Genomic DNA, 24,088 nt, shown 5'->3' on the forward strand with positions numbered 1-24,088 from the left:
CTATAAAACAATGATACATTGTTGTTTTTTTTAAAGTAACTATATATTTTTAAATTATAATTATAATTATGTAATGCTTTCTTTTATTTCCCCGTCGCACAAGGTTTTTAAAAGTCATAACGTCATTGAGACGTTTAGGCGAACGTTTCAACCAACAGATAATTTCCTATTCAACGTGGTACTTGCTATAATAAATAGTAATAATTTACATTTTAATTCTAGGTAAAACTTGTTTCTCTTATTTATTTTATGACTTTTCATAACCGTTTTAAAGACGCAATTTCTCCACAGTCCATACAGTAGAACTGAAACGTGTGTCACACGTCTCATGTTCCTCTTTAATATAAATGTATTTATTTTGGTGTTTGGTTCTGTTTTTCGGTCCAGGAGTTTATTTACAAGATGTCTTTGGCTGCATATTTGGAAATCTGCTCCCACACGAGAGTACTAGAGTAACAGTGTATTGTCAAAAATGTAGTGATACGATGCATATCACTATACCGGGGCAACGATACGATGCATGGCAAATGTAACGATACTGTAGTAACAAGGATATATTTGTAGTATTGATGAGTACTTGACTCTTGAATTTACAGACCACGTGACTCTTGACGAAGTCGTAACTTCTTTCATTTGTTTTGAAACCAAAATATGTCCAAACGTCAACTTTAAAAGCTGCTGGAGACGAATGTATCCTCTTGTCCTCAGTCGTCGTCAGGATCTTGTCGGATTAAATAGTTTCATTTGCTATGGAAAACGACTGCTGCCATCGAGTGTACGCAATCTTATTTACAAGAAAAAAATAAATATTATATACATTTAATATAAATGTATTTATTGTGGTGTTTGGTTCTGTTTTTCGGTCGCTTATTTTGTGTTCACTTATTTTATTTATTTTATACAAAAAAAATTATATGTTGTGTTTACAAAACTAGCGATATAAGTTCTTGATTTTAGTTATAATAACAAAAAAGTAAATTATTTTCCATATTCTTCCAATGCATTCTGCACTTCGTAATCGTAATAGTTTATTTATATTGATTAAAATATTTAATCCGGCAAGATCCTGGTGATGACTGAGGGCGAGAGGATACAGTGAACTCCAGCAGCCTTTAAAGCGGACGTTTGGACATATTTGGATTTCAAAACAAATAAAAGCAGTTACGACTTAATAAAGAGTCAAGTGGTCTGTAGACCAACTTATATTAATATGATGTCTACATGATTTTCATATTGTTGTTTCATTCTTGCTGATATGATTTACAACATTTTCTATTTCATTATTATTATTATTATTTAAGTAACTTAATACTTTAAAAGTAAGTCTTAATTTCAAAACGTTCACGTTTGTTTAGCCTCACGTCTGTGTCGCTGAGGTAGTGGAATATTCCGAGCCGTCTTTGAACGCGTCATTGTTGTGCTTCCAGCTACACTCTACCTCATGATCAGAGTCGCTGTTTCTCGCGTGTCGTCGCTCAGACCGAGTTCCACTCCTGGTAAGACAGAAGCTGATGTTGGAAACATCTTGAACGTGTCACTGACACTGTTTTAATGTCGAGATACGAACTCGTTCCTGAATATGCTGCACACGTTAGTATTTTTCATAGCCACAGCTTGCTTGTCTGTTATCGGGACGCTGGTGTTTCTGAATGAAAGAGGTAACTGTTGACTTTATAATGGCCTTCTAGAACATTCTGTACGATATTTAAGTTTTTATTTGTGTGGTTCCCAAGATTGTCAACTGAGATCAACGCTATGTTGGACAGAACTGGCTAATCCTGTCAAAAATTAAACCGGCGGGTTTTAAGACCCGGATGACATCGAATATATTCGATTTTCTTTTTAGTTTAAACTTTGTTTTTCTTAACTTTTTTTTTTAAATAATTAAGTAATTTATATTTATAGAGCGCTTTATTATTATAATTATTATTTTTAAATAACTGAGCGAAATATCTTGTGAATTGACTAGAGATTTTGTTTATTTAATAATTAAATTTAAATTATTGTTTTGCACAAGCTTTATATTCTGGTTCCAATAATTAAAAATAAGCAATGTTATTAAATTCTTTGTTGTTCTTTTTTTTAATTAATTCCTAGCTTTTAATTCTATTCGTTATACAAATGTTGGCACAATTGTGCCACTAGAGTAGACGTTACTGAATTTAAAAGGCTAAGAATTAAAAAATATTAAATTTAGAAAATTCATTAATTATTGGAAGTAGATTATTAGACTTTATGTTTGAAAAAAAAAACATAATTTTGAAAATATTCCTTTTTAGAAATGGCAGCAAAACAAATAAAGAAATATCTGATTTTTTAAATATACAAATGAATAGCATTTCACGTATTCACTAAAAATACATGCTACCTTTAAAAATACAAATTATTGAATTAAATTATTAAATAAAAACTAAATCAACCTTTCGATGTATACATTATTGAATTCAATTATTGAACAAATATTATTTCAATACTTTCAAAAACATTGAAAAAAAAACATTTGAAATGTTAAATATTCCAATAACAGTGATATATCTTCAAAAATAATTAAATGTTATATTTGTGGTCAATAAGTTGTATATTGAGATCAAAGCTTCACTGGACAAACTTGAACTCGCTAGTCTATCAAAAAATGAAACCGGCGGACTTTAAGACCCGTTTGACATCGACCAACGGAGGTCTAGACGCATCCTCGTTGGTGGCGGTGCCCTTAGAGAACCGATCCGGGGTCAGTTTTCCACTGCGATGTGCGCCAAGCTCAGATAATGAGCCAACGCTAAAAAACCGTTCTCGGACCAGTTAACCCCCAAACTCCCTACAAGAGGCGGGGCGGTAAACATGGACGCGGCGCTCGCACAGTAGCGTCGCTTAGAGTCCACTAAAGGTCAGCTCGTCTAGCTAACACCTCCCGGGGAGAACCTCCTCCGTGGAGACCCTCCGCTCCCGCCATGATCGTCAACCCTACGCGGGGCTTCCTGTGGTCGGACGTGGAGACCCGGACGCTGCTGAACATCTGGGGCGAGCAGGACATCCAGACGGCGCTGGACGGGAACTTCCGCAACAGCTTCGTGTACCGGGACGTCGCCCGGAGACTCGCCGGGATGGGCTTCGAGAGAACCCCCGAGCAGTGCCGGGTCCGCGTGAAGAGCCTGAAGAGGCAGTACCTGCTCGCCAAGGAGGGCAACCTGCGCAACAACGGCCAGTACCACAAGATCTGCAAGTTCTACGACGCCATGGAGAGGATCCTGAGCAACCGGACCCACCTGGACCCGCAGGACTTCATCGACGGAGGGACGGGCGAGGAGGGACCGGAGGAGGGACCGGAGGAGGATGGAGAGGAGGAGGCGCGGGAGAGTTTCTCGGAGAGCGCCGGAGAAGGTCCGTATCCTGCGGAGATGGAGGTGAAGTTGGAGTTTCCACCTGTTCCCGTCAGTGTTCCCGTCAGTGTTCCCGTCAGTGCTGCTGGCAGAGGCAACAGTGAGTGTTTATGGAGTCAGGATATGTTATGTTGGATTTAACATTCAAAATGTAGAAACTTGACTTCATTTTTTTAAGGATAGTTGTATTTATTTAAAAAAAAAAAAATTGAATAATTAATATATGGTAACGTTAATAAAACAATAATTGAATTAAAATATACTACATTAATACACATATATTTTTACATTTTAATTAAAATACATTTCTTTTTTTTCGTAGCCTCACATTCTATATTATATTTTAAAGAAGAATATTCAAAATGGAATTTTCTTTTTGAATTATTGGAATTAGAATATCAAACTGGATGTATAAAAAAAGAAAGAAAAAAGACCTACTTATATTTAGAAACTCTATTTTAGCGTTTTAAATTAAATATATATTGTTGTCACCATCGACGTTGTTACTGTATATGAATAATATTGAATTTAGAAATAAATATATTGAATGAAACTCTATATGGAAAACAAAAGAAAGAATAGAAACAAAAGCTACGAGTTTAAAATAATATTTAATTTGTAAAATTATTTTTTAATTATTTGAATTAGAATGTCAAACTGTATGTATATAAAAAAAAAAAAGAAAAAATACCTACTTATATTTAGAAACTATATTTTAGCGTTTTAAATTAAATATAGAATGTTTGCACCATCGACATTGTTATATGGAAAATATTGAATTTAGAAAGAAATATATTGAATGCAACTCTATATGTAAAACAAAATGAAGAATAAAAACAAAGGCTACGAATTTGAAATAATATTTAATTTGGAAAATGTATTTTTAATTATTTGAATTAGAATGTCAAACTATATATGTAAAGAAAACATGAATATTAAATGAATCATTTATTATACCAACATTTCCTTCAATTAATTTAAAATGCAACATAAATACATTTAAAATATTTCGTTTTTTAATTATTGGAAATATAATGTAAAACTAAAAAACAAGGTATTCCAATTATTTTATTCAATTACTGTATTAAAAAAAACGGATTCAACCTTTCGAAGTAGAAATTATTGATTTTAATAATTAATAAACAACTAATTTAACTATTCAATATACCAATTATTGACATTAATTCAGTATTCAAGGATCAAAAGGTACAATATTTCAAGTAAAAGAAAACATTTGAAATGTTAAATTCAACTATTCAATATTCCAATGGAATTTATGGCTTTTAAATGTCATTTAAATGTAGGATTATTTCAACGCTCTTCCAGATACTCCACCGAAGCCACACCTCAGCAGTCAAACTACAGGCTCTTCATCCATGGCTCCACCTAAACGCTTGAGGAAGCGACGCTCCAACTTCCCCATCGAGAAGCTGATGGAGCAGTTCCTGGAGCAGAGCGCCCAGGCGGAGGACGGCTTCTACCGCCTGGAGGAGCAGCGCCTGAAGGCCGAAGACCTCCGCAGGGAAACAGAACACTCCCGGGAGCTGCAGATGATGCAGATGCTGGGCCAGATGTTCTCCAGCATCACCTCCTCTGGAACGGGAGGTCAAGAACAAGAGTTTGCTCGCTCGTCCCGTACATCCTCGTCGCATGCTCAAGGACCGACTCTTGGTCGACCGTCACCCCAGAGGGAGTTCCTCAGCAGGCGTTTAAGCCCGGAGCGGATGACCTTAGGTACCAGTCTCAAGGTCGACAAGACGCCTGATGAAAAGGCTTCAGGAGTTTCTTCAAAACATGTCTTTCTTTGGCTGCATATTTGGAAATCTGGTCCCACACTAGAGTACTAGAGCAACAGTGTATTGGCAAGAATTTAACAATACGATGCGTATCACGATGCAGAGGCAACGATACGATGTATTGGAAGTGTAACGATACTGTAGTAACAAGGATATATTTGTAGTATTGAGTACTTGACTCTTGAATTTACCGACCACATGACTCTTGATGAAGTCGTAACTGTTTTCATTTGATTTGAAACCAAAATACGTCGAAACATCAACTTTAAAAGCTGCTGGAGTCGAATGTATCCTCTCGTCCTCAGTCATCGTCAGGATCTCGTCGGATTTAATCGTTTCCTTTGCTATGGAAAACGACTGCTGCCATCTAGTGTACGGAATCTTATTTACATCACAAAAATAAACAAAAACGCTTTGAATATTTGCATGTTTATGTATATATATACATATTTGAATACACTTTATTGCAATAAAAATAATGTTATATTATATAATAAAAATAAGAATGATTTAAAGGCAAAAATTAAATGTCAAATAATATAAACACATACGGTATTGTTAAGAAAAGAAATTGTGGTATTTTTGTATTTATTATCAATTTCTAGGCTTTGATTTCTGAAATTAAAAAGATCATGTGAAAATTATTTTGTTAGTAAGTAAGTAATATTTGTAGAGCGCTTTTCTATACCAGGGTCACAAAGCGCTTAAACAATCAAAAGAAAACCCAATAAAATATGTACTTAAAAGGTCGAGACACGTTCCGAAAAAATATTTTTAGACTTACTTTATTAGAATAAATGTTTTAAATTGTGTAAGAAGTTGCTGAAATGTTTCAGACTGAAGAGTTCACTGACCGAGATTTGAGGCTAATATTTAAATTTCAACCAAAAAACATTGTGTCGTAACTTGTGAATTATTTTCTTCTGTTTACATCAAACACTCTTGTTGGTTTTCGTCCGCAGGTCTGGAGCGATTCTACAGTCTGGGCTCGTCATCAAACCGAGTCATGGACGAAGACTTGCTATCGTTGGTAAAAAGCGTCGTCCCTCCGCTGACCACCAAGAAGCACAAAGGTCAGGACGGACGCATCGGCATCATAGGAGGATGTCAAGAGTAGGTTTCTATTTTTTATCTTTAAGATGGAAGTTTGTTTGTGCCATACGAATGGTTGAAATGTTTTTTCATAATCATTGATTTCTTGAAAATATTTAAATTAAATAGTATTTTGAAAGGTTACATTTGTTTTTCCTTTCATGATTGTATTTTAAACCATTTTACACATACATTTTATTATTATAATATTCTTAATATTCACCATCATTGGCTCAATCAAGTAGCTCTGTACTCCTTAACAAATATTGAATTTAAATAATAAAAAAATGCTATTATTGGGAAAAAAGATATCAAACTGTGTGTAACTTTATTATAATATATTTATATATGTAAACTTTTAAATATTAAATTAATATTAAATTAAATTATCTAAAAAAAATATTCAATGCTTAAAAACATTTCACTTAACTTGTAAATATGAAAATAATATTGAATTTAATTATTTAAAAAATAATGAAATTATTGAAAATATTTTACTTAACTTGTAAATATGAAAATAATATTGAATTAAATTATTTAAAAAATAATGAAATTATTGAAAATATTTTACTTAACTCGTAAATATAAAAATAATATTGAATTTAATTATTTAAAAAATACTTCAATGCTTAAGAAAATGGATTAAAGTTTCAACATATGATATTTCTTCATTGAATAAAATTATATTATAGAATATAATGATGTCACTGATATACTTTTATGGTGTTCTGGTCTTTAATAAAATCTACCCTTCGTGTGTTGCAGCTACACTGGAGCGCCGTATTTCGCTGCCATTTCTGCACTGAAAGTGGTAAATGATGAAACAATCGTCTGCATTGATCACCAAGAGTGTTCTTGTGGTTTTTGTCTGACGACAGACGCTCTGTCGTCCTCAGGGCGCCGACTTGTCACATGTGTTCTGCACCAAAGATGCTGCCACTGTCATCAAGTCGTACAGTCCTGAGCTCATCGTTCACCCCGTCCTGTGAGAAACACCTTTCCTGTCGTTTTTCAACATGTTTTCTTTTGACTTGAATGCACTTTTCTGTTTTTCAGTGACAGTCCAAAGGCCGTGGAGGAGATAGAAAAGTGGCTCCCGAGACTACATGCTCTCGTGGTCGGACCTGGTCTGGGAAGAGACGACTTGTTGCTGAAGGCGGCAAAGGCAAGTGGATCGTTGCCATGGAAACGTATCGTTTCATCCGAATATTCAATGATTTCATTGAAGTTTATTAAATTAGGAAACTTTGAATTTTTTTATTGAAATTTTATCAATTCAAAGAATTGAACTCTTTTTCAATATTGAATTTAATTCAATATTTCTAAATTTATTGAGAAATTGAATTAAATAATTTGTTTATTAAAAGGTTTAATTTGTTGGGTTTTTAAGAATCGAATTAAAACATATTTTCAAAAGGATCCTTTTTTCTTTCTTATTAAAGAGTTTGTTATTCATAACTATTTAAATGTAATATGTATTTTTAAATTTGTGTCCTTTAAATTTCAGTTTATTTAAATATAAAATATTTTCCATATAGAATTCAAACATATATAGTTCAACATTCTAATAATAATCCCAATAATTAAGATATACATTTTCTAAATTAAATATTTGTTCTATTTGTAGCCTTTTAAATGTATTATTTAATCTTGGTACAATAGCACATTTAAAAGGCTGTAAAAGAAAAAAATTACTACATTTAAAACATAATTCCTTTAATTATTGCATTTTTATAATTAAAATATTAAACTAAACGTGTAAAAATAATAATGATACAGAAGTGAATAACATTCACTTTAAAAAATGAAATCCTGTTTCAAGTCGTTTGTCTTCCCTGCTTTAAGTTAAAAAATTTCCCCCTAAAATTTACAAGATACTTAAAATACTTTCCCTAAATTCGTCCTTGCTGGATTTAATCTTGATAATTGAGAAGAAAACTAATTATAACTTAAAACAGGATTTCAAAAAATAATAATAATTAAATTAATACAGGTCTGACCAGAATTATTATTTACTATATAACAGGACGGAAAACAATGACGAAAAACAGCTAACTGTATAAAAATAATAATAATAAAATATTTAATAAATAAATAAATACTTTTTTTATTTTTTACAAGTTCAATTATTCAATTAAAACCGATTTTATCTTTGAATACAGAAAGGATTGAATTATATTATTCAAAATAGAATTCAATACATAAAAACAACAACATTATAATGAGAAATAAATGAAAGTTCCAACGTTTGAAATGTACATTTTAAGGACTTAATATTCACTGATATACTTTCATAAGTTAATTCTATTAAACCTGTTTCTTCTCTCAGGAGGTCATTGAGAAGTCCAGAGCCCAAGATATTCCGATAGTCATCGATGCCGTGAGTTAAACGCTGACGATGTAAAGTATATTTCAGCTTCTCTCATAACGACAACTGCCGCCTCGACAGGATGGTCTGTGGCTCGTCACCCAGCAGCCGTCCGTCATCCAGGGCTACCATAAAGCCATCCTGACGCCCAACTTCATGGAGTTCACGCGACTGTTCGAGGCTCTGGTGCGTCTCTCACACGTCTCTTTGACAAACAAAGGTTTCGTCTCAACTGTGGTGTTTTTTTTTGTGCGGCAGCATCACAAGTCCGTGGACGATCACCAGCGATGTCTCCTGCAGCTCAGCGCCACCATGGGGAACCTCACGGTGGTGCTGAAAGGGGAGAAGGATCTGATCACAGACGGCAGTAAAGGTTTGTCCTGCAAACAAAGTGTAGAATCTGAGCCAGTGTTGGAGAATATATTTCTAACGCACTTCCACATCACACCACTAGGGGGTATACATATGGAAGTATATCATGCAGTAAGAATATTGAGTGGTTGAATTTAACCAGCTGTAACTTTAATTCATTTATTCAAACGTTTTTCTTTTATCATTGAAATACTTTTTTAATCATCAAAATAAACGTTTTTTCTATGAAAGTTGAATATGTCTTTATTGAAAGATGTATTTGGTTGATTGTTTTTTTTCTATTTATATTAAGTAAAAGTATAAGGGGTGGCAATCATTTCATAAAATGTATTTTTGAATTATTGTAATTAGAATATTATTATATTATTAGTATTATATATTGAAACAAATAATTAATTTAGAACATTTATTTTTTTATTTTTGATATAAGAATATCCATCCCTGTGTGTAAAAAAAAAATATATATATATATATATGTATATATAAAAAAATATATATATATATATTATATATATTTTTCAGATAATTTTACAATAAAATGTTGGCACTATTATACAGAATTTTTTAATATAAATTTGAAAGGATATGAATTGAAAAACATTGTATTCAGAAGATAAATATTTGAGTTATTATTATAATAATATTAATAATTATAATATAAAATGTTTTGAATACTTTAGAATACAATTTAAATGATTATTATAACAAATCAACCTTTCAATGTACAAATTAAGTTGTTTTTTTTCAATAAAAACAAATGCAACTTTAATATAGAAATGATTGAGTTTAATTATAAAAATATATATATATTATTAAATGCTTGAAAAACGACAACATTTCATTTAAAAGTTCCAGTATTTGAAATGTTTAATTCAAACATTCAATATTCTGATGACACTCTTTTACTTTCATAGTCATAAGGTATATTTTAGTAGTGTGCGTGTTATTTATACTAGGAGTGGAAGCATTAAATATAAAATAAAAAATTGTGTGTGACTGCAGTGGTCAGCTGCAGCATCGAGGGCAGCGGGAGAAGATGTGGGGGTCAAGGTGATCTTCTGTCTGGATCGCTGGGCGTGTTTGCTCACTGGGCTCACACTGCGTCTGCAGCCGGACTCCGAAGGTAGAAGAAAACACTTATTTTGTGTGATAAATCTTCTCAACTTGTCTTCAATAGATGTGCACAATTATTTTCTACAGTAGGGCTGCACAATTTAAAGGAAACAAAAAATCGTGATTTTATGGATGAATACAAAAATCGCAGAAACCAGAAGTTTACGATAGAATATATTTTAAAATTACAGAAAAAAAGGTTACATTAAAATGTTTCCTTCCCTAAGTGACATGAATGTAGTGCCTAAAAGTGTTTTTAAAGCGTTTTAAATTCATGAAAATGTTTAAGAAGCTGATTTTAAAATGTGTATATTAGTGAAGTAAGTAAGTATCATAGAAATGATCAAGTTCAGGTAACTTTTTGCCAATCTTTATCGTCAATTTCGAGTTCGTAAAAGGTATTTATAAGATATTACATTAGAAAATGACTGTAAAATATAAAACATCTAATTAAAAAAACTCTCCTCTCACCCGAAAAAGCTGGGATAGGTTAACCCCCCCCACATACGTGACCCCCATAAGGGATTAAGCGGCATAGAAAATGAATTAATGAATGAATAAAATATTTTATTTATATATTTCTCAAAAAATATGTAAGCAGATATCCTTGAAAGTAAATATTTAATAGTTAGAGACTTTGTGACATTTGTGTTTTTTTTTAAATAAATAAAAAAAGTGTAGTTTTTTTTTAAGCTTATTTAATTGGAGGACAGTCCCTTAATGCCGTCTTACAACTATCATGTTATTCATCAAGACAACCCAACATTTTTTCATTACATAGTGATACGAGAAAAGGCCTAATGTATATTTTTATCGTAAAATATATAATATTATTTAATATTTAATTTTGGATTTTTTATTAAAAAAGAAGCTCAAACTTCCCTTGTTTTATATTGTTACAAATATCATCTTTTTCTAATTGACTTTTTCGTCCCCTAGCTTGAGTCCGTCAGTGGTGGCAGCGTTCGGAGCTTGTGCTCTGACCCGCGAGTGCAACAACAGGGCGTTCCAGCGACACAGTCGCTCCACCACCACCTCAGACATGATCGAGGAGATCGGCTCAGTCTTCAAAAAGTTATTCGACAGCTGAATATTGTCACAACAATGTCCTGGTTTTACACCCATTTTGTGAGCGAGGAATAAGACACTGTTTAAAATGTCTTCCATCTTAACACTGACTTGTATATAACGACGCACACAGCTCTCCTTCATTAACACCTGCTCAAATCTGATGGTTAAGATGGTAAAAGTGCATTTTAATTTGAGCATCTGATGTTTGGCAGGTGGGTGAAATGTTTCTTACTTTATCAGGCTCAAGTAGCAAAATCTCACCAAAGAGATTAAGAGCAAACTTTTGCTTTTAATCGTAAAGATACAATCGTCTTTGGATTTTGAATAAAAATCAAATGTGATTTCACTGAAACAACGCTGACATCTCATTTTGAAGTTTTACCGTTTGAAAATGTACCTTATTTAAGGATTGTACTTTTAACAGGGGTTCTGCAAAAAGTATTAAAAGGCCTAAAATTAATAAATCTAAAAAGGCCTTCATTGTAATTTTAAAAAGTGTTGAATCAAATTTTCAAAAGTCTTAATAATGGGAAGATTTATTGTTCGAGTCCAAAAACATTTGGTTACATTTTTTAAATAAAAGCGAAAGTGTAGTTCTTACAGGAAATATTTTTAAATTAACCCAATGTAAGTCAAGAAAAGTTTTTCAGTGGCTTAAAAAATCATGTTTATTTGAGTAAAATTGTCCATAAACTTTTAATTAATGTATTTGCTTTTTTTATTTTTTTTTTATTCCTATTTTCGAGTCTTAATTATACTGGGAAAAAAAGTTTCACCCGTTATTAAGAGCTACTGTGGGACGTTAGCATTTCCGAAAACAAAAATAGAACTTCCAAAACAAAAATTATCTTGTTGACGGCAAACATTTAGAAACTTTAAAATAATGAACAGTCCGAGTTACTTTATAAACTGTACTTTTGTACAAACTGGCACTGATACACTTGCATACAAAATCTTTTAGCAGACAAAGTTACGGGCCGAACAAAAACGTCTGGACTATAATTCAATTGTGTTACAATCTTGTCTTAATCATCCTCTTGCTTCGGAATCAAATTTCATTTATTCATATTGGAAATATTTTTTATATGATCTTAAACACTCAACAACAAAAGATCAACATTTAAGCAATATTTATTCTTCTTACATTTTTAGCCAACCATATGGCTTAGGGGGGGGACATCCTTTCTTTATCACTCACTTACATCTTTAACACAAATAATGTCGAGCCTGTATTTTACCATTGAAGGCCAAGCGAATTAATGTTATTATTTAGTTTATTGAAAAAAGATAAAAAGCTTGCTTACTATAAACATACATTCTGGGGATTAAATGAATTAAACTATTTTTTCAAAGTTGCGGTTTTCTCATAATGTGATGACGTCACACACTAAGTGGGGACGAACAAAAAAAACGCATCACTGATGAATCTGGAACTGTTGCCCGTGGTTACGGACGCGCATGCGCAGGAACTCCTCATTCGCGCGAACCGCTAGCTTGTATGGCTAACTAACGGCTCCAGTGTTCCTCTTCACTCATGACCCGCAGGAGAACACCATCCTCGCGGACTCTGATCGATCGAAACGACGATCATTAACCATTAACTACAGGTATTTAACTTTTATTATTATCGTATCACCGACGAATATAACTGACGTGTCCGCTATATGTGTGTGTGTGGACTTTCCATGTTACACATCCTTCGGTTGCCATGTTACTCTGGAGCTCGTCTGGCGTCAAACACTCGATACAAACTTTCTTTCTTGACGTGTGTCGTTGTGTCACACTCACACACACAACGTTGTGTAGTTGTGTGTGTGTTGTGATTCGTCTGCGATTGAATAAACTGTTAAAAAAAACACGTATGTATGTGTAATAGCATCATTGCTAACTAAAAAAACACATGTAAATCACCGTAATATTCGTGTTTTTAAGAAACAATTCTAAAAAATAATGACATTATTGTGTCGTTTGACAAAAGTCGTGATGTTTTTATTGAGGTTGCGGGTTCAATGACTGAGTCGAGGCTGGACAACCGGGAAAACTAGCGAGCTAATGCTAACAGCTACCGGTATTTAACACTGTCAACTAAAAGCTAATGTTGTGTATATGGTGTTTGTTTTCTTCGTTTTTGTTAAAAGTTTTCGCTGAGCTCGTGTTCATTTGAACCCAGTGTTGGGTTCATTTTACACGTAATGGTTTCATGATGGCTGACTGGATCTGCCCCCCCTCTTTTGAGTGTTTTGACACGACAGTCCAGATTCACTGAGAACACTTTTAGAAACGATCTTCTACACGAGACACAATGTGTTTAAAAACAACAACCTGTGAGCTCAGGCTGGATATTAATAGATTTATAGCTTCACTGGGGGGTGAGTAAATATCGCATGTATAAATATTAAAATATTAAAATGTATCTCAAATAATCTTTTATATGTTTCTAGTTATTTTATGGGTTATATTTCGATAAAGTGTAAACCAAAAAAACAACAATGTTTTTATGCTCCTTTACATTCAATAACTTGTTTATTGAAAGGTTTAAGTTTGTTATTCAAAATTATTTAAATTTAATATGTTTCATTTTTTTATTTTTATATATTTTAAATTATATATAAAATATTTTTTATATATAATTCAAACATAGCATATATTTTAAAATTCTAATAATAATCCCAATAATTAAGATATAAATGTTTTAAATTAGACACTTTTTCTATTCGAAGCCTTTTAATTTTATTATTTTAGTTTGGTACAATAGTGAATTTAAAAGGCTGTGAAAGAAAAAAAAATACATTTAAAACTTACTTAATTTTTTTTAATTATTGCATTATTATAATTAGATGTTAAACTCTACGTGTAAAAATAATAATGATACGGAAGTGAATTACGTTCACTTTGAAAAATGAAATCCTGTTTCAAGTTGAATTTTTGTCTTCTCTGTTTTAAGTTTTAAAAATTCCCCCCATGTTTTTTTGTTTTCTTTCCCACCTTAATTTTTGAGATACTTTCCCTAAATTCGTCCTCGCTGGATTTAATCTTAATAATTGATAAGAAAACAAATATCTGAAAATATATATCGTATTATTGCCTCTCGTGAGATGTATCACCAAATTCTTCGAGATACACACTCCTCAGCTTTACTGTTGCAATTGACAGGAACAATTGTTGAACATGAAGTTCTTTAAGCCACTCTTACTGGATTAAATCACAGTACATTGTCAATGGACAGTAGTTATATTTTGAATACAAAGGTGATCCGATCGTCAATCTGTCATTCACAGGTTTCTCACTCGATCGTTCAAAATGCTGAACGCCACCAATGGCGAGCCCGGTCACGTGATCGTGAACTATGTCGACGAGTACCTGGAGCTGGTGGAGTCGCTTCCCTTTGACCTACAGAGGAGCGTGTCGCTCATGAAGGAAATAGATGCCAAGTATCAAGGTACAGGAGCTTAAAACAATCTCCATTTTCTTCAGTTTGTTGTTCTAACTCTTTTCAGTTTGGCTTGCTTGCATGTTCTATTCTTGACACTTCTCGTCCGGCTCCTGTTTGCCAGATGTTCTGAAGGAGCTGGATGAGGCGTATGAAAAATATAGCAAAGAGTCCGACTCCATTCAGAGACGCAAGCTCCAGTTGTCCATCCAGCGGGCACTGATTCGCAGTCAAGAGCTCGGGGATGAAAAGATCCAGATTGCAGGACAGATGGTGAGTAAAGGACTCTTGATGTGAATGTTTGTCCTCCTGGAACTAGATCCAGTTTAGGCGTGACTTTGAAAATTTGCTGTAGTTAAAAATTAGGGCTGTGTTTTGGCAAGAATCAGGCGATACGATACAAGTAATAATACTGTAGTAACAAGGATATATGCGTAGTATTGTCAAGTACTTGACTCTGGTGTGAAAGAATTTACACACCACATGACTTCTTTCATTTGCTTAGAACCAAAAACGTGTTGTATCCTCTCGTCTTCAGTCATCGGCCAGGATCTGGCGGGATTTAAACACAATGCTACCATCTAGCTGCCAGAAATGTAATTGCAACACAAAAATGAACAAACGCTGTGAATATTTGCATTTTAATTTTAAAAAAAAAAGAAAAATTCTATTATATACACACTTTATGGAAATATAAAATGTAAAAAAAAACTATAATTGTAACCAACAAAATAATTATAACAGTTCTGTAAAAAATGTAATTTAATTAAAAATAGTGAAATGTGTTGTATCGATATTTCAAATCTATAATGTTTATTATATATATATATATATATATATATATATATATATATATATATTATATATCTTTAGCCCTTGATTGGGGTTGATTTGGCCTGCAGTCTTTGACCAAAATATTGTTGTTTTTTTTAAATAAAGTTGTGTCTTAGTTGTGATATTTAAAAGTGAGAGTAAAATACACAATCAGTCACATTACTGTGTCCAGCGAAGAATCGATGTGCTTAAGTTTCACTTTTAAAACAAAAAATATTTTTTATTTATATCTGTAAGGAAATTATAAAAACTTATGGGTTTATTTCATGGTTTTATTTTGTTTGTTTCAGGTGGAGCTGGTAGAAAACCGAACTCGTCAAATTGATTGGCATGCAGAAATCCTGCTCACCGCCCAGGAAGCCCCAGAGGGCGCCGTTCCCACAACAACGTCCATCCCAACCGCCGCGGTCTCCATGTTGTCGTCGTCCTCCTCCTCGGCAGCCGTCACCCCCAGCAAAGTCGCCCACCACGACAAGAAGCGCGAGGAGGTCGTCCCGACTTCGGCCGGCGCCGACAAGTCCGGCGGCAAACGGTCGAGGCGACAGAAAAACGGCGACGCCCGGGAGAGTTACAGCGGGATGGATCCCAGCGAGGAGGCGGGAGCTTCCCGGGAGAAAAGAGCCAAAACGTCATCCAAGAAGAAGAAGCGAGCGAAGGGGAAGTCGGAGCGAGAGGTGTCCCCGCCCGACCTGCCCATCGACCCGGACGAGCCCACCTACTGCCTGTGCGAGCAGGTGTCGTACGGCGAGATGATCGGCTGCGACAACGACGAGTGTCCCATCGAGTGGTTCCACTTCTCCTGCGTCGGGCTTCACCACAAGCCCAAGGGGAAGTGGTTCTGCCCCAAGTGTCGCGGGGAGAACGAGAAGACGATGGACAAGGCCTTAGAGCGGGCCAAGAAGGAGCGGGCCTACACCAGGTAGCCGCCTCCTCACAGACTCTGGTTCATGTCTCTCTGTCTGTCCTTGGTGACGTTTATAAAAACTAAAAAAAATCAGTGTTAACATAGTTATTTTTGTAAACAATAGCGTCTCCTGGATCTTTGTAAAGACGGAGTAAATAAAAGCAGCATGTTTGTCGTCCTGCACTTACTGACCCCTCGTCTGTCGTGTATGCCACTGCTGGACCCTCATGGGAATAAACATTTTATAATGAAAACTCGGCTCTAATCTAATCATCTACGACAGATAACTGCTGCTTAACCAGATACTAGTGATGGGTTGATGAGGCAGCTGATATCGTGACCCAGTTTGAATGACCACTAGCTGACACAATCAGTTGATCGTCAGTCTGGTGTTTTGGCTGAAACCACATTGGTTAAACTGTGCACGCTCGATCGGTTGGAACGAAAATGAATTAGTAGATCAGAGCCAAAGATTATAAAGCAGAGAGTGACATCTATTGGCCTCTATTATTGAAGACAATGTATCATGAGACTTTATCACTATTAGGTCTTACGTTTTCTTAACAACACGCTGCATTCTTACTTGAATGTTGCCAGGCTTCACGGTAATAACTTCCGTAAGAATCTGTAAAAGAATCCGTCAGCTAACTGAGCACGTTTTTCTTGTTTCTTAGCTTTGTTTACTGCATTTAAATAGCCCCAATCTACAACCTAACAATCGCTTATAAAAACGACTGATTTGCTTTGCAAATTGATAGAAACTACTATTGATTGATGCGTGTTGTGAGGCATTGTGACAGTGTCTTAATTTAAAAGGCCACTAGATGTCACTCTTCTGTCTGATCTTCTAATTCAATGAAACCTGGTGTCATTTTCACAGAGTGACATCTTGTGGCTATTTTGAGTGTATTATGGTACGGTATCAGAATCCTCATCCAGACACAAAGTCTGCGTTCTCTCAGTCTTTTGATACGAAGGCATAAAAGAATGGAACAGGCTCCCAGACAATCTAAGGAACAAAGTAGATTTCCATTGCTTCTCATGGGCTTTCAAAGACTAGCTTTTAGGTAGAACTTTATATTTAAATTGTTTAGACCACCAGTCCTGCTCGCACTAGTAGTAGCAGACTGGAATTAGGCCATCATTGACATTAGATTGTACCGTGTTTTTGCTTTATATGTATGTGATGTATTATGTAAACTGTCTGCACCTTTGTTGAGGACAACAGGTGGAAAGTAGCATTGTGCTAAATCTGATGTAACCATCTTTTTAACAGAACCGCAAATTGTCCTTGTAAATAAACTGACATTGACATTACTAGCATCCACAGATCAGACGAGAGGTTTACAGGTCAGTGAGCTGGAAAACAAGTGACGCTGGTCTGTGAATGTGACTTTTTATTTACAGATACTGGAAAAAAAAAACAAGACGGGTTGAGCAGTGCAAAATCTGTACATATATTCATTTGCAGGTTTCTTATGTACACAAGAGGAACACAAACACTCGTCCAGTCATGCATGTAACAGTTCACAGCAAAGATGTGATCTACTGGTGTGTGACTCGGGTCTGGAGGAGGTCAGGCGTCATGATTTGTGACATAAAACCTCCGGGACTTTCACCACGGTGGGGAACAATTTAATTAAGTGTCAAACGGCCCTTGACTCCAAACAAGCAAAACAAAAACAAAAAAAAACACCCTCCTGACAGGTTGATGAAACAAACACAATGTTAAAAAAATCCCTCTTGACGGGCAGAAAAAAGTAAAACATTCTATGAAGGGAACTTTAAGGTAAAGTGCATAAAATGTTAAAAATCAAAAAAAAGAGGTGGGCAACAGGGTGATCAGAGAGCAACTCCGCTGGCTGAAGGAGGGCGACGGTCAGGAGATCAACTGTCCCTCCAGCTCTGCTCCACGATGGCGGACACTCGCTTCTCGTACTCGCGCTTGTTCTCTTGGTAGAGCTGGGCGGCCTGGCTGTTGGCCGGACTGTTGGGGTTTGGCTCGTCCAGCAGAGACTGAGGAGGAAGGGTTTTTTAGTCGAGAGTTAAAGAGCAACACTTCCTCTTCAAGGAGAAGGCGGCGGTTTAGGCAGAGATATGGACTGAAGATTGTATCTTTGTTTGCAACAATTGTGTTGTTTTCCCAGGCAAACGGCCTGTATTCGTTGAGAACAATAATTCATTTTTCTTTTTCTTACATAAGCAAGTCTTTCATAAGAAAGCATTTATTGTTTGTTGCCCCGGTGGCTTTAATGAACCTTAAAATTCAGGTTTCACACTAGACTATTGATAAGAAAACAAACATCTAAGTGAATTTAGCTTCTGGTTGAGACTAAAAGTCGTTTCCTATTTTTCAGGGTTTTTTTTTTTTAAAGTCAAGAGTGAATTTAAAATGAGTCAAACCTGGATGGATGTAAGAATAGACGACACGTCGTAGGTGGGACTCCAGCGATTCTGAAGAATGTCCAAACATATACTTCCATCTGCATAGACTAAGGAGGGAAAAAACAGGTCAGTGGTGATCCAGCAAAGAAACACGTATCACTAGTGATGGGTTGATGAAGCCTCATGAGGCAGCTGATGCTGTATCGTGATACAGTTTGAAATTACTGCTACATGGTCGGTGAAAATGATACTAGGTTTCGTTTAATTGGTAGATCAGAGCCAAATAAATTAAAACACTGGTTTTAAAAATGAATACAATGTATCATGATACAGCTGATGATGCATCATGATACAGTGCTTTCATCGGAAAGGCCACTAGATGATACTCTCAGTTTTCAAGGTTTCACTGAATTAGTAGATCAAAACCAAATAAAGTAGAGTGACATCTAGTGGTCTTTCAAAAAACAACAACAATCTTTATCATGATACAGCATCATCAGCCCATTACTAAAATACACGTTATAAACAAAACAATTTCTCACCGTTCGGATGAAACATCTTGGAAACAAATCGTACTGTGGGGGGCTTGTTCGGGTATTCTTCCGTGAACTCTACTATAAGTTTAAAAGTGCCTACAACAAAACAAGACAAACATGTTTTTGGTCTTAAAGTGCAGAAACTAGTTTTGTTCAAATGTTTAATGAGAAGAAAGAAAGCTGAGCAATGCAAAGTCAGTAAAAAACAAATGATTAACTCACCATCTTCAAAGGGAGTTCCTTCAGGACTATCAAAAGATGTAGATACACAAAACAAGTTAGTTTTATGTCGTAAAACGGTGTCAAGAATTGAAATATATTTTCTAAATTACCCAAAAATGACAGCATTCCACGCCATGATGTTGTTTTCAGAAGGAGCTCCGCTGACACCGGCTGGAGGGTCTTCTTGTAGCCTGTGTACACAAACCAGTAAAGAATTCTAACTTGTACCATTACCACAATAAACGATCATATCCTGTATTTGACTCGACAAAATAAACACGTTACACAATTTACGACCTCGAAAAGAGTTTCCTGGAACAGGGCGAGAGAAACCAAATACTCGTCTGCCATCGATTTGAAATGTTAATAGCGCTTGGAACAGAGACACGTATATTTAAAAAAAGTTGAACTGCTGTTTGGTTACTTCAAGTCTCTTTCCTTGTGTCTGTTTTGTCGATTATGGAGGTGGATTTTCAAATACATTTTAAAAACTGTCGCTACTGCTCAAGAATAGCCTGCTAACAGGTACGTGCTAACAGCTAGCTCGCTAGCTATCAGGCAATGAACCGACAAATGGGTTAACTAAAGTCATTAAAATAAATACAGAAGATTTAGACTCGTACCACACCGTGTTGGTATTTTAAATTCGGAGATATAACCAGAGAACACGAGTAAATAAGCCGACTACACGAAGCTAAGCATTAGCTGTTTTACCGAATGGAGGACGTGTCCGTATGTTGTGTACTCACCTTTTAAAATCCCTCATAAGTCTTCTTCTTGCCGGTGTTGACATGTTATAGCTGTAAAAGACAACCGGGGACTTTTTGTTTTCTTGTTTATTTATTAAATTAAATATGACGGGTAAACAGCTACACCGCAGTTTACCCGTTCACTAATCACGACCCTCCGGTTCCTCCAACCACTTTTAATGGACGATACCACAATAAAAAAGAGGGTAGTTTTAATGTAACATGTGAAAGATAGATTCGTTTATTCATTAAAAGAGGAAGATCATGATAGATGCCATCAAATTAAATGAGTTTATATATGGTCATCTGTCATATTAACTCGTAATAAACAGTTTATTATACGATTAGGTTATCGACGCGATTCGTCTCCCCCCTTCATTTTAGAGCATTGGACGCGGCCGCAGTGACGTAGTGTTTGTGCAGCGATGCGAGCCTGGTGTCAGGTGACGCTACAGCTGTACGCGGACACGTGACTGGAGTTGACTTCTGTCCGCGCCGAGGAACCAACTATGGCGTCGTCAGACAACATGTCTGAGTCGTAACGGATTGACTCGAAAGCATGAGGAGGAACCATGTTTGTTCAGAGACTTCAGTTGACAGACAAATAAACACACGTGCGCGGGGGGGAGTTGACGCACAATGAGCAGCGAACACGTGGCAAAATCTACTTTGCAAGAATCTGATATATATATATATTTTTTTTTATCATCGATCATATTTTACCCAAATAAATGCATTTAAATCTCTCTTTTCAAAACATTTAATTTAAAAGTAATTAACCTATCATAACCTCAATTATTTATTTAAAGAAATAAGTGTGGGATCAACATTAAAAAAACAAAAAACAAAGAGGATTTCATTAAAATATAGCCCGGCGGACATTTGTCATTATTATTATTATTATTAGAAACTTTGTTCTTCTTCTTATTATTATTTTTTGTTGTGAATTGTCGTCTGTATTCCTGTGTTCTAATTGGAAAAACAATTTCCCTAAGGAGACCTCAATAAAGTCCTATCTATATCTCTCTATCTTGTCACATTTGGCGTCAGAAGTAGGATACAGGAGTCAATTGAGCTGTGTCTCAAATTGCATACTTTCGTACTTAAACTTTTAAACTATTTTTTTAAGCGTACAAGTGTGTCTCAATTCTTAGTATGCAAAGTGTAGTGCGCCATGCACACTTAATTGTCGTACTAACACACCCACATCGCATACTTCTCTTAGTATACTAAAAGTTAGTATGCATCAGGATAGTGTACATACTAACTAGTACGCAAATTCTCCACAGATAGTATGTCTCAAATAAAACACTGCTGCTACGCACTAACAGGAAATGAGGCGACAGCTTCTTCTTCTACTTCTATTTAACGATGGTTGCAACAGCTGTTCGAACGCTATCGACACCTGCTGGCAGCACGTTTTGACAGTTTGGAAAAATAAATTAAAAAAAATATTAGAATCAAAATATTCGTGAGATATTTAAGCTGGTATCAGCAGCGAAGAAGTGTCATCCTTCTACTGCTGCTGAAAATATACCTGTAAGTATATGCATATATATGCATATATATATGCATACTGTATATATGCATATATACTGTATATGACGTAACTTTAAACATTTAAAACGTCATTAAGATGGCGGCCGTTTAGGGTGGTTAGTGTCCATCGAACAATACTCAGTTTTGTGGGTGTTTTAGTACGCCAATTAAGTGTGCATGGCGCACTAAATTTTGCATACTAAGAATTGAGACGCACTAAAAATACTAACTTTGAGTACGCTAGTTTGCGATTTGAGACACAGCATGAGTGTGGATCGATGGACACTTTCTATCCAAAACGGCCGCCATCTTAGTGACGTAAACAGAAGTTAAAAACCACTCAAATGGAGTGTATTTTCAGCCAGCAGTAGGAGGATGACATGTCTTTGGTGTAAATAATTAATTTTATTGCTGCCTTTTCAAGACACCCATGACTACTGTAACACATTCACTCAGGCAAGGTGGGTAAAGTGTCTTGCTCAAGGACACATGCAGCAGCTGGGATTTGAACCACTGACCTCTTGATCAGAGGATGACCTGATCTACCATCTGTGCCAAAGTTGTCCCTAAATGTCTTGCGAATACTTAGTTTCTCATATTTATTGATCCAAACGTGCTGCCAGCAGGTTTCGATAGTGTTTCTACAGCTGGTTGAAATCATCGTCAAATAGTAGTAGAAGAAGAAGCTGTCGCGTCATTTCCTGTCAGTGCGTAGCGGCAGTGTTTGATTTGAGACGTACTATCTGTTGAGAGTTTGCGTACTAGTTGCTAGTTAGTACGTAGACTATCCTGATGCATACTAACCACCAGTGCACTAAGAGAAGTATGTGATTTGAGACCCAGCACGGGAGTCAGTCATGCTGGGTCTCAAATCGCATACTAGCATACTCAAAGTTAGTATTTTTAGTGCGTTAGTGCGTCTCAATTCTTAGTATGCGAAATTTAGTGCGCCATGAAAATGGATGTCGAAAAAAATGTCGGAATACTTAAGTATGATATCAGACGGACCATTGCTGTGTCTCAAATCGCATACTACTCTTAGTATACTAGAAGTTAGTATGCATCAGTTTAGTGTACGTACTAACTAGTAAATTCTCTAAATTCAAACAGATAGTATGTCTCAAATCAAACACTGCTGCTACACACTAACCGGAAATCACATGACCGCTTATTTTTCTTCTTCTATTTAACGATGTTTCAACCAGCTGTTTGAACGCTATCGACACCTGCTGGCAGCACGTTTTGCAAGTTTGGAAAAAGGAATAAAGAAAAAATATGAGAATCGAAATATTTTCGAGATATTTAAGCTGGTATCAGCAGCGAAGACGTTTCATCCTTGTACTGCTGCGGAAAATGCACCTGTAAGTATATGAATATATATGCATTTATATATGACGTAACTTCCGTTTAAAACGTCATTAAGATGGCGGACGTTTAGTGTGGTTAGTGTCCATCGAACCATACTCAGTTTTGAGGGCGTGTTAGTACGCCAATTTAGTGTGCATGGCGCATTCAATTTCGCATACTAAGAATTGAGACGCACTTACGCACTAAAAATACTAACTTTGAGTATGCTAGTATGCGATTTGAGACACAGCACATGTGAGCGCAAAAAATTGTTGCCCAAATGTGTCAAATGTTGTTTTTTGAGGGCTGGAAAAAAGGTATAATTCGACCGATTTTAACCACTCAAACTTTAAAAAATGGCCAAAAATAGACGTCTGCAAAAATGGAAAAAATGTGGGAATACTTAAGTATGATATCAGACGGACAAAGTGAGCGCAAAAAATTGTTGCCCAAATGTGTCAAATGTTGGTTTTTGAAGGCTCAAAAAAGGTAGAATTCGACCGATTTTAATCACTCAAACTTTAAAAAATGGCAAAAAATAGACGTCTGCAAAAATGGAAAAAATAACTGTCGGAATTAGGGAATGTGATTTAACAGGATAAAAAATGCTATTGCTAATTCCAAAAACCAAACTCTATTAAACTTAAGTGGCTGAATACATTTAATTCGTATTTAAATAACTGTTCGTCCTTAACAGTGCTAAAAATAAATAATTAAAAAGAAAAGTTTTAATTAATTATTGATAAGTAGAAATACATTGTCAAAATAGTTAAGGGTTTCTTAAGGAATACAGGACTTCATTTGTTAAGTAAAATTATTGTTCTCAGTATTCAACAATTTAGATTATAAGCACATTTTCTGATTTTACACTCTGTAACCAGAGGGGGCAGTAGTGCGCCTTTAGCTCTATGTTAACCGCCGTCAGACAAGTGGAAAAAGCAGAGGAAGATGAA

General features: G+C 35.3%; 3 protein-coding genes across 3 annotated transcripts; 2 read left to right on the top strand and 1 right to left on the bottom strand.

The window, feature by feature from the left end:
* Window positions 1-2,549: 2,549 nt before the first annotated feature.
* On the top strand, window positions 2,550-11,544 carry naxd (NAD(P)HX dehydratase). The gene is made up of 11 exons (XM_087804422.1): window positions 2,550-3,477; window positions 4,704-5,111; window positions 6,136-6,286; window positions 7,031-7,076; window positions 7,162-7,250; window positions 7,322-7,430; window positions 8,595-8,645; window positions 8,715-8,819; window positions 8,892-9,006; window positions 10,008-10,128; window positions 11,058-11,544. The coding sequence occupies exons 1-11, from the start codon at window positions 2,949-2,951 to the stop codon at window positions 11,206-11,208; spliced, it is 1,875 nt and encodes a 624-aa protein (XP_087660548.1). The 5' UTR covers window positions 2,550-2,948; the 3' UTR covers window positions 11,209-11,544.
* A 1,124-nt stretch (window positions 11,545-12,668) lies between these two features.
* On the top strand, window positions 12,669-16,611 carry ing1 (inhibitor of growth family, member 1). The gene is made up of 4 exons (XM_087804003.1): window positions 12,669-12,796; window positions 14,468-14,628; window positions 14,744-14,892; window positions 15,744-16,611. Exons 2-4 carry the CDS (start codon window positions 14,490-14,492, stop codon window positions 16,374-16,376), a joined length of 921 nt encoding a protein of 306 aa, XP_087660129.1. The 5' UTR covers window positions 12,669-12,796; window positions 14,468-14,489; the 3' UTR covers window positions 16,377-16,611.
* Window positions 16,612-17,739: 1,128 nt separating this feature from the next.
* Window positions 17,740-20,395, bottom strand: ube2al (ubiquitin conjugating enzyme E2 A, like). The gene is made up of 6 exons (XM_087804329.1): window positions 20,250-20,395; window positions 19,611-19,691; window positions 19,501-19,526; window positions 19,285-19,374; window positions 18,761-18,849; window positions 17,740-18,373 (listed from the first exon to the last, which is right to left on the bottom strand). The coding sequence occupies exons 1-6, from the start codon at window positions 20,291-20,293 to the stop codon at window positions 18,245-18,247; spliced, it is 459 nt and encodes a 152-aa protein (XP_087660455.1). The 5' UTR covers window positions 20,294-20,395; the 3' UTR covers window positions 17,740-18,244.
* Window positions 20,396-24,088: the final 3,693 nt, after the last annotated feature.

This window comes from Callionymus lyra, chromosome 12 (genome assembly GCF_982586985.1).
Source record: "Callionymus lyra chromosome 12, fCalLyr1.hap1.1, whole genome shotgun sequence".
Taxonomy (NCBI): Eukaryota; Metazoa; Chordata; class Actinopteri; order Syngnathiformes; family Callionymidae; genus Callionymus; species Callionymus lyra.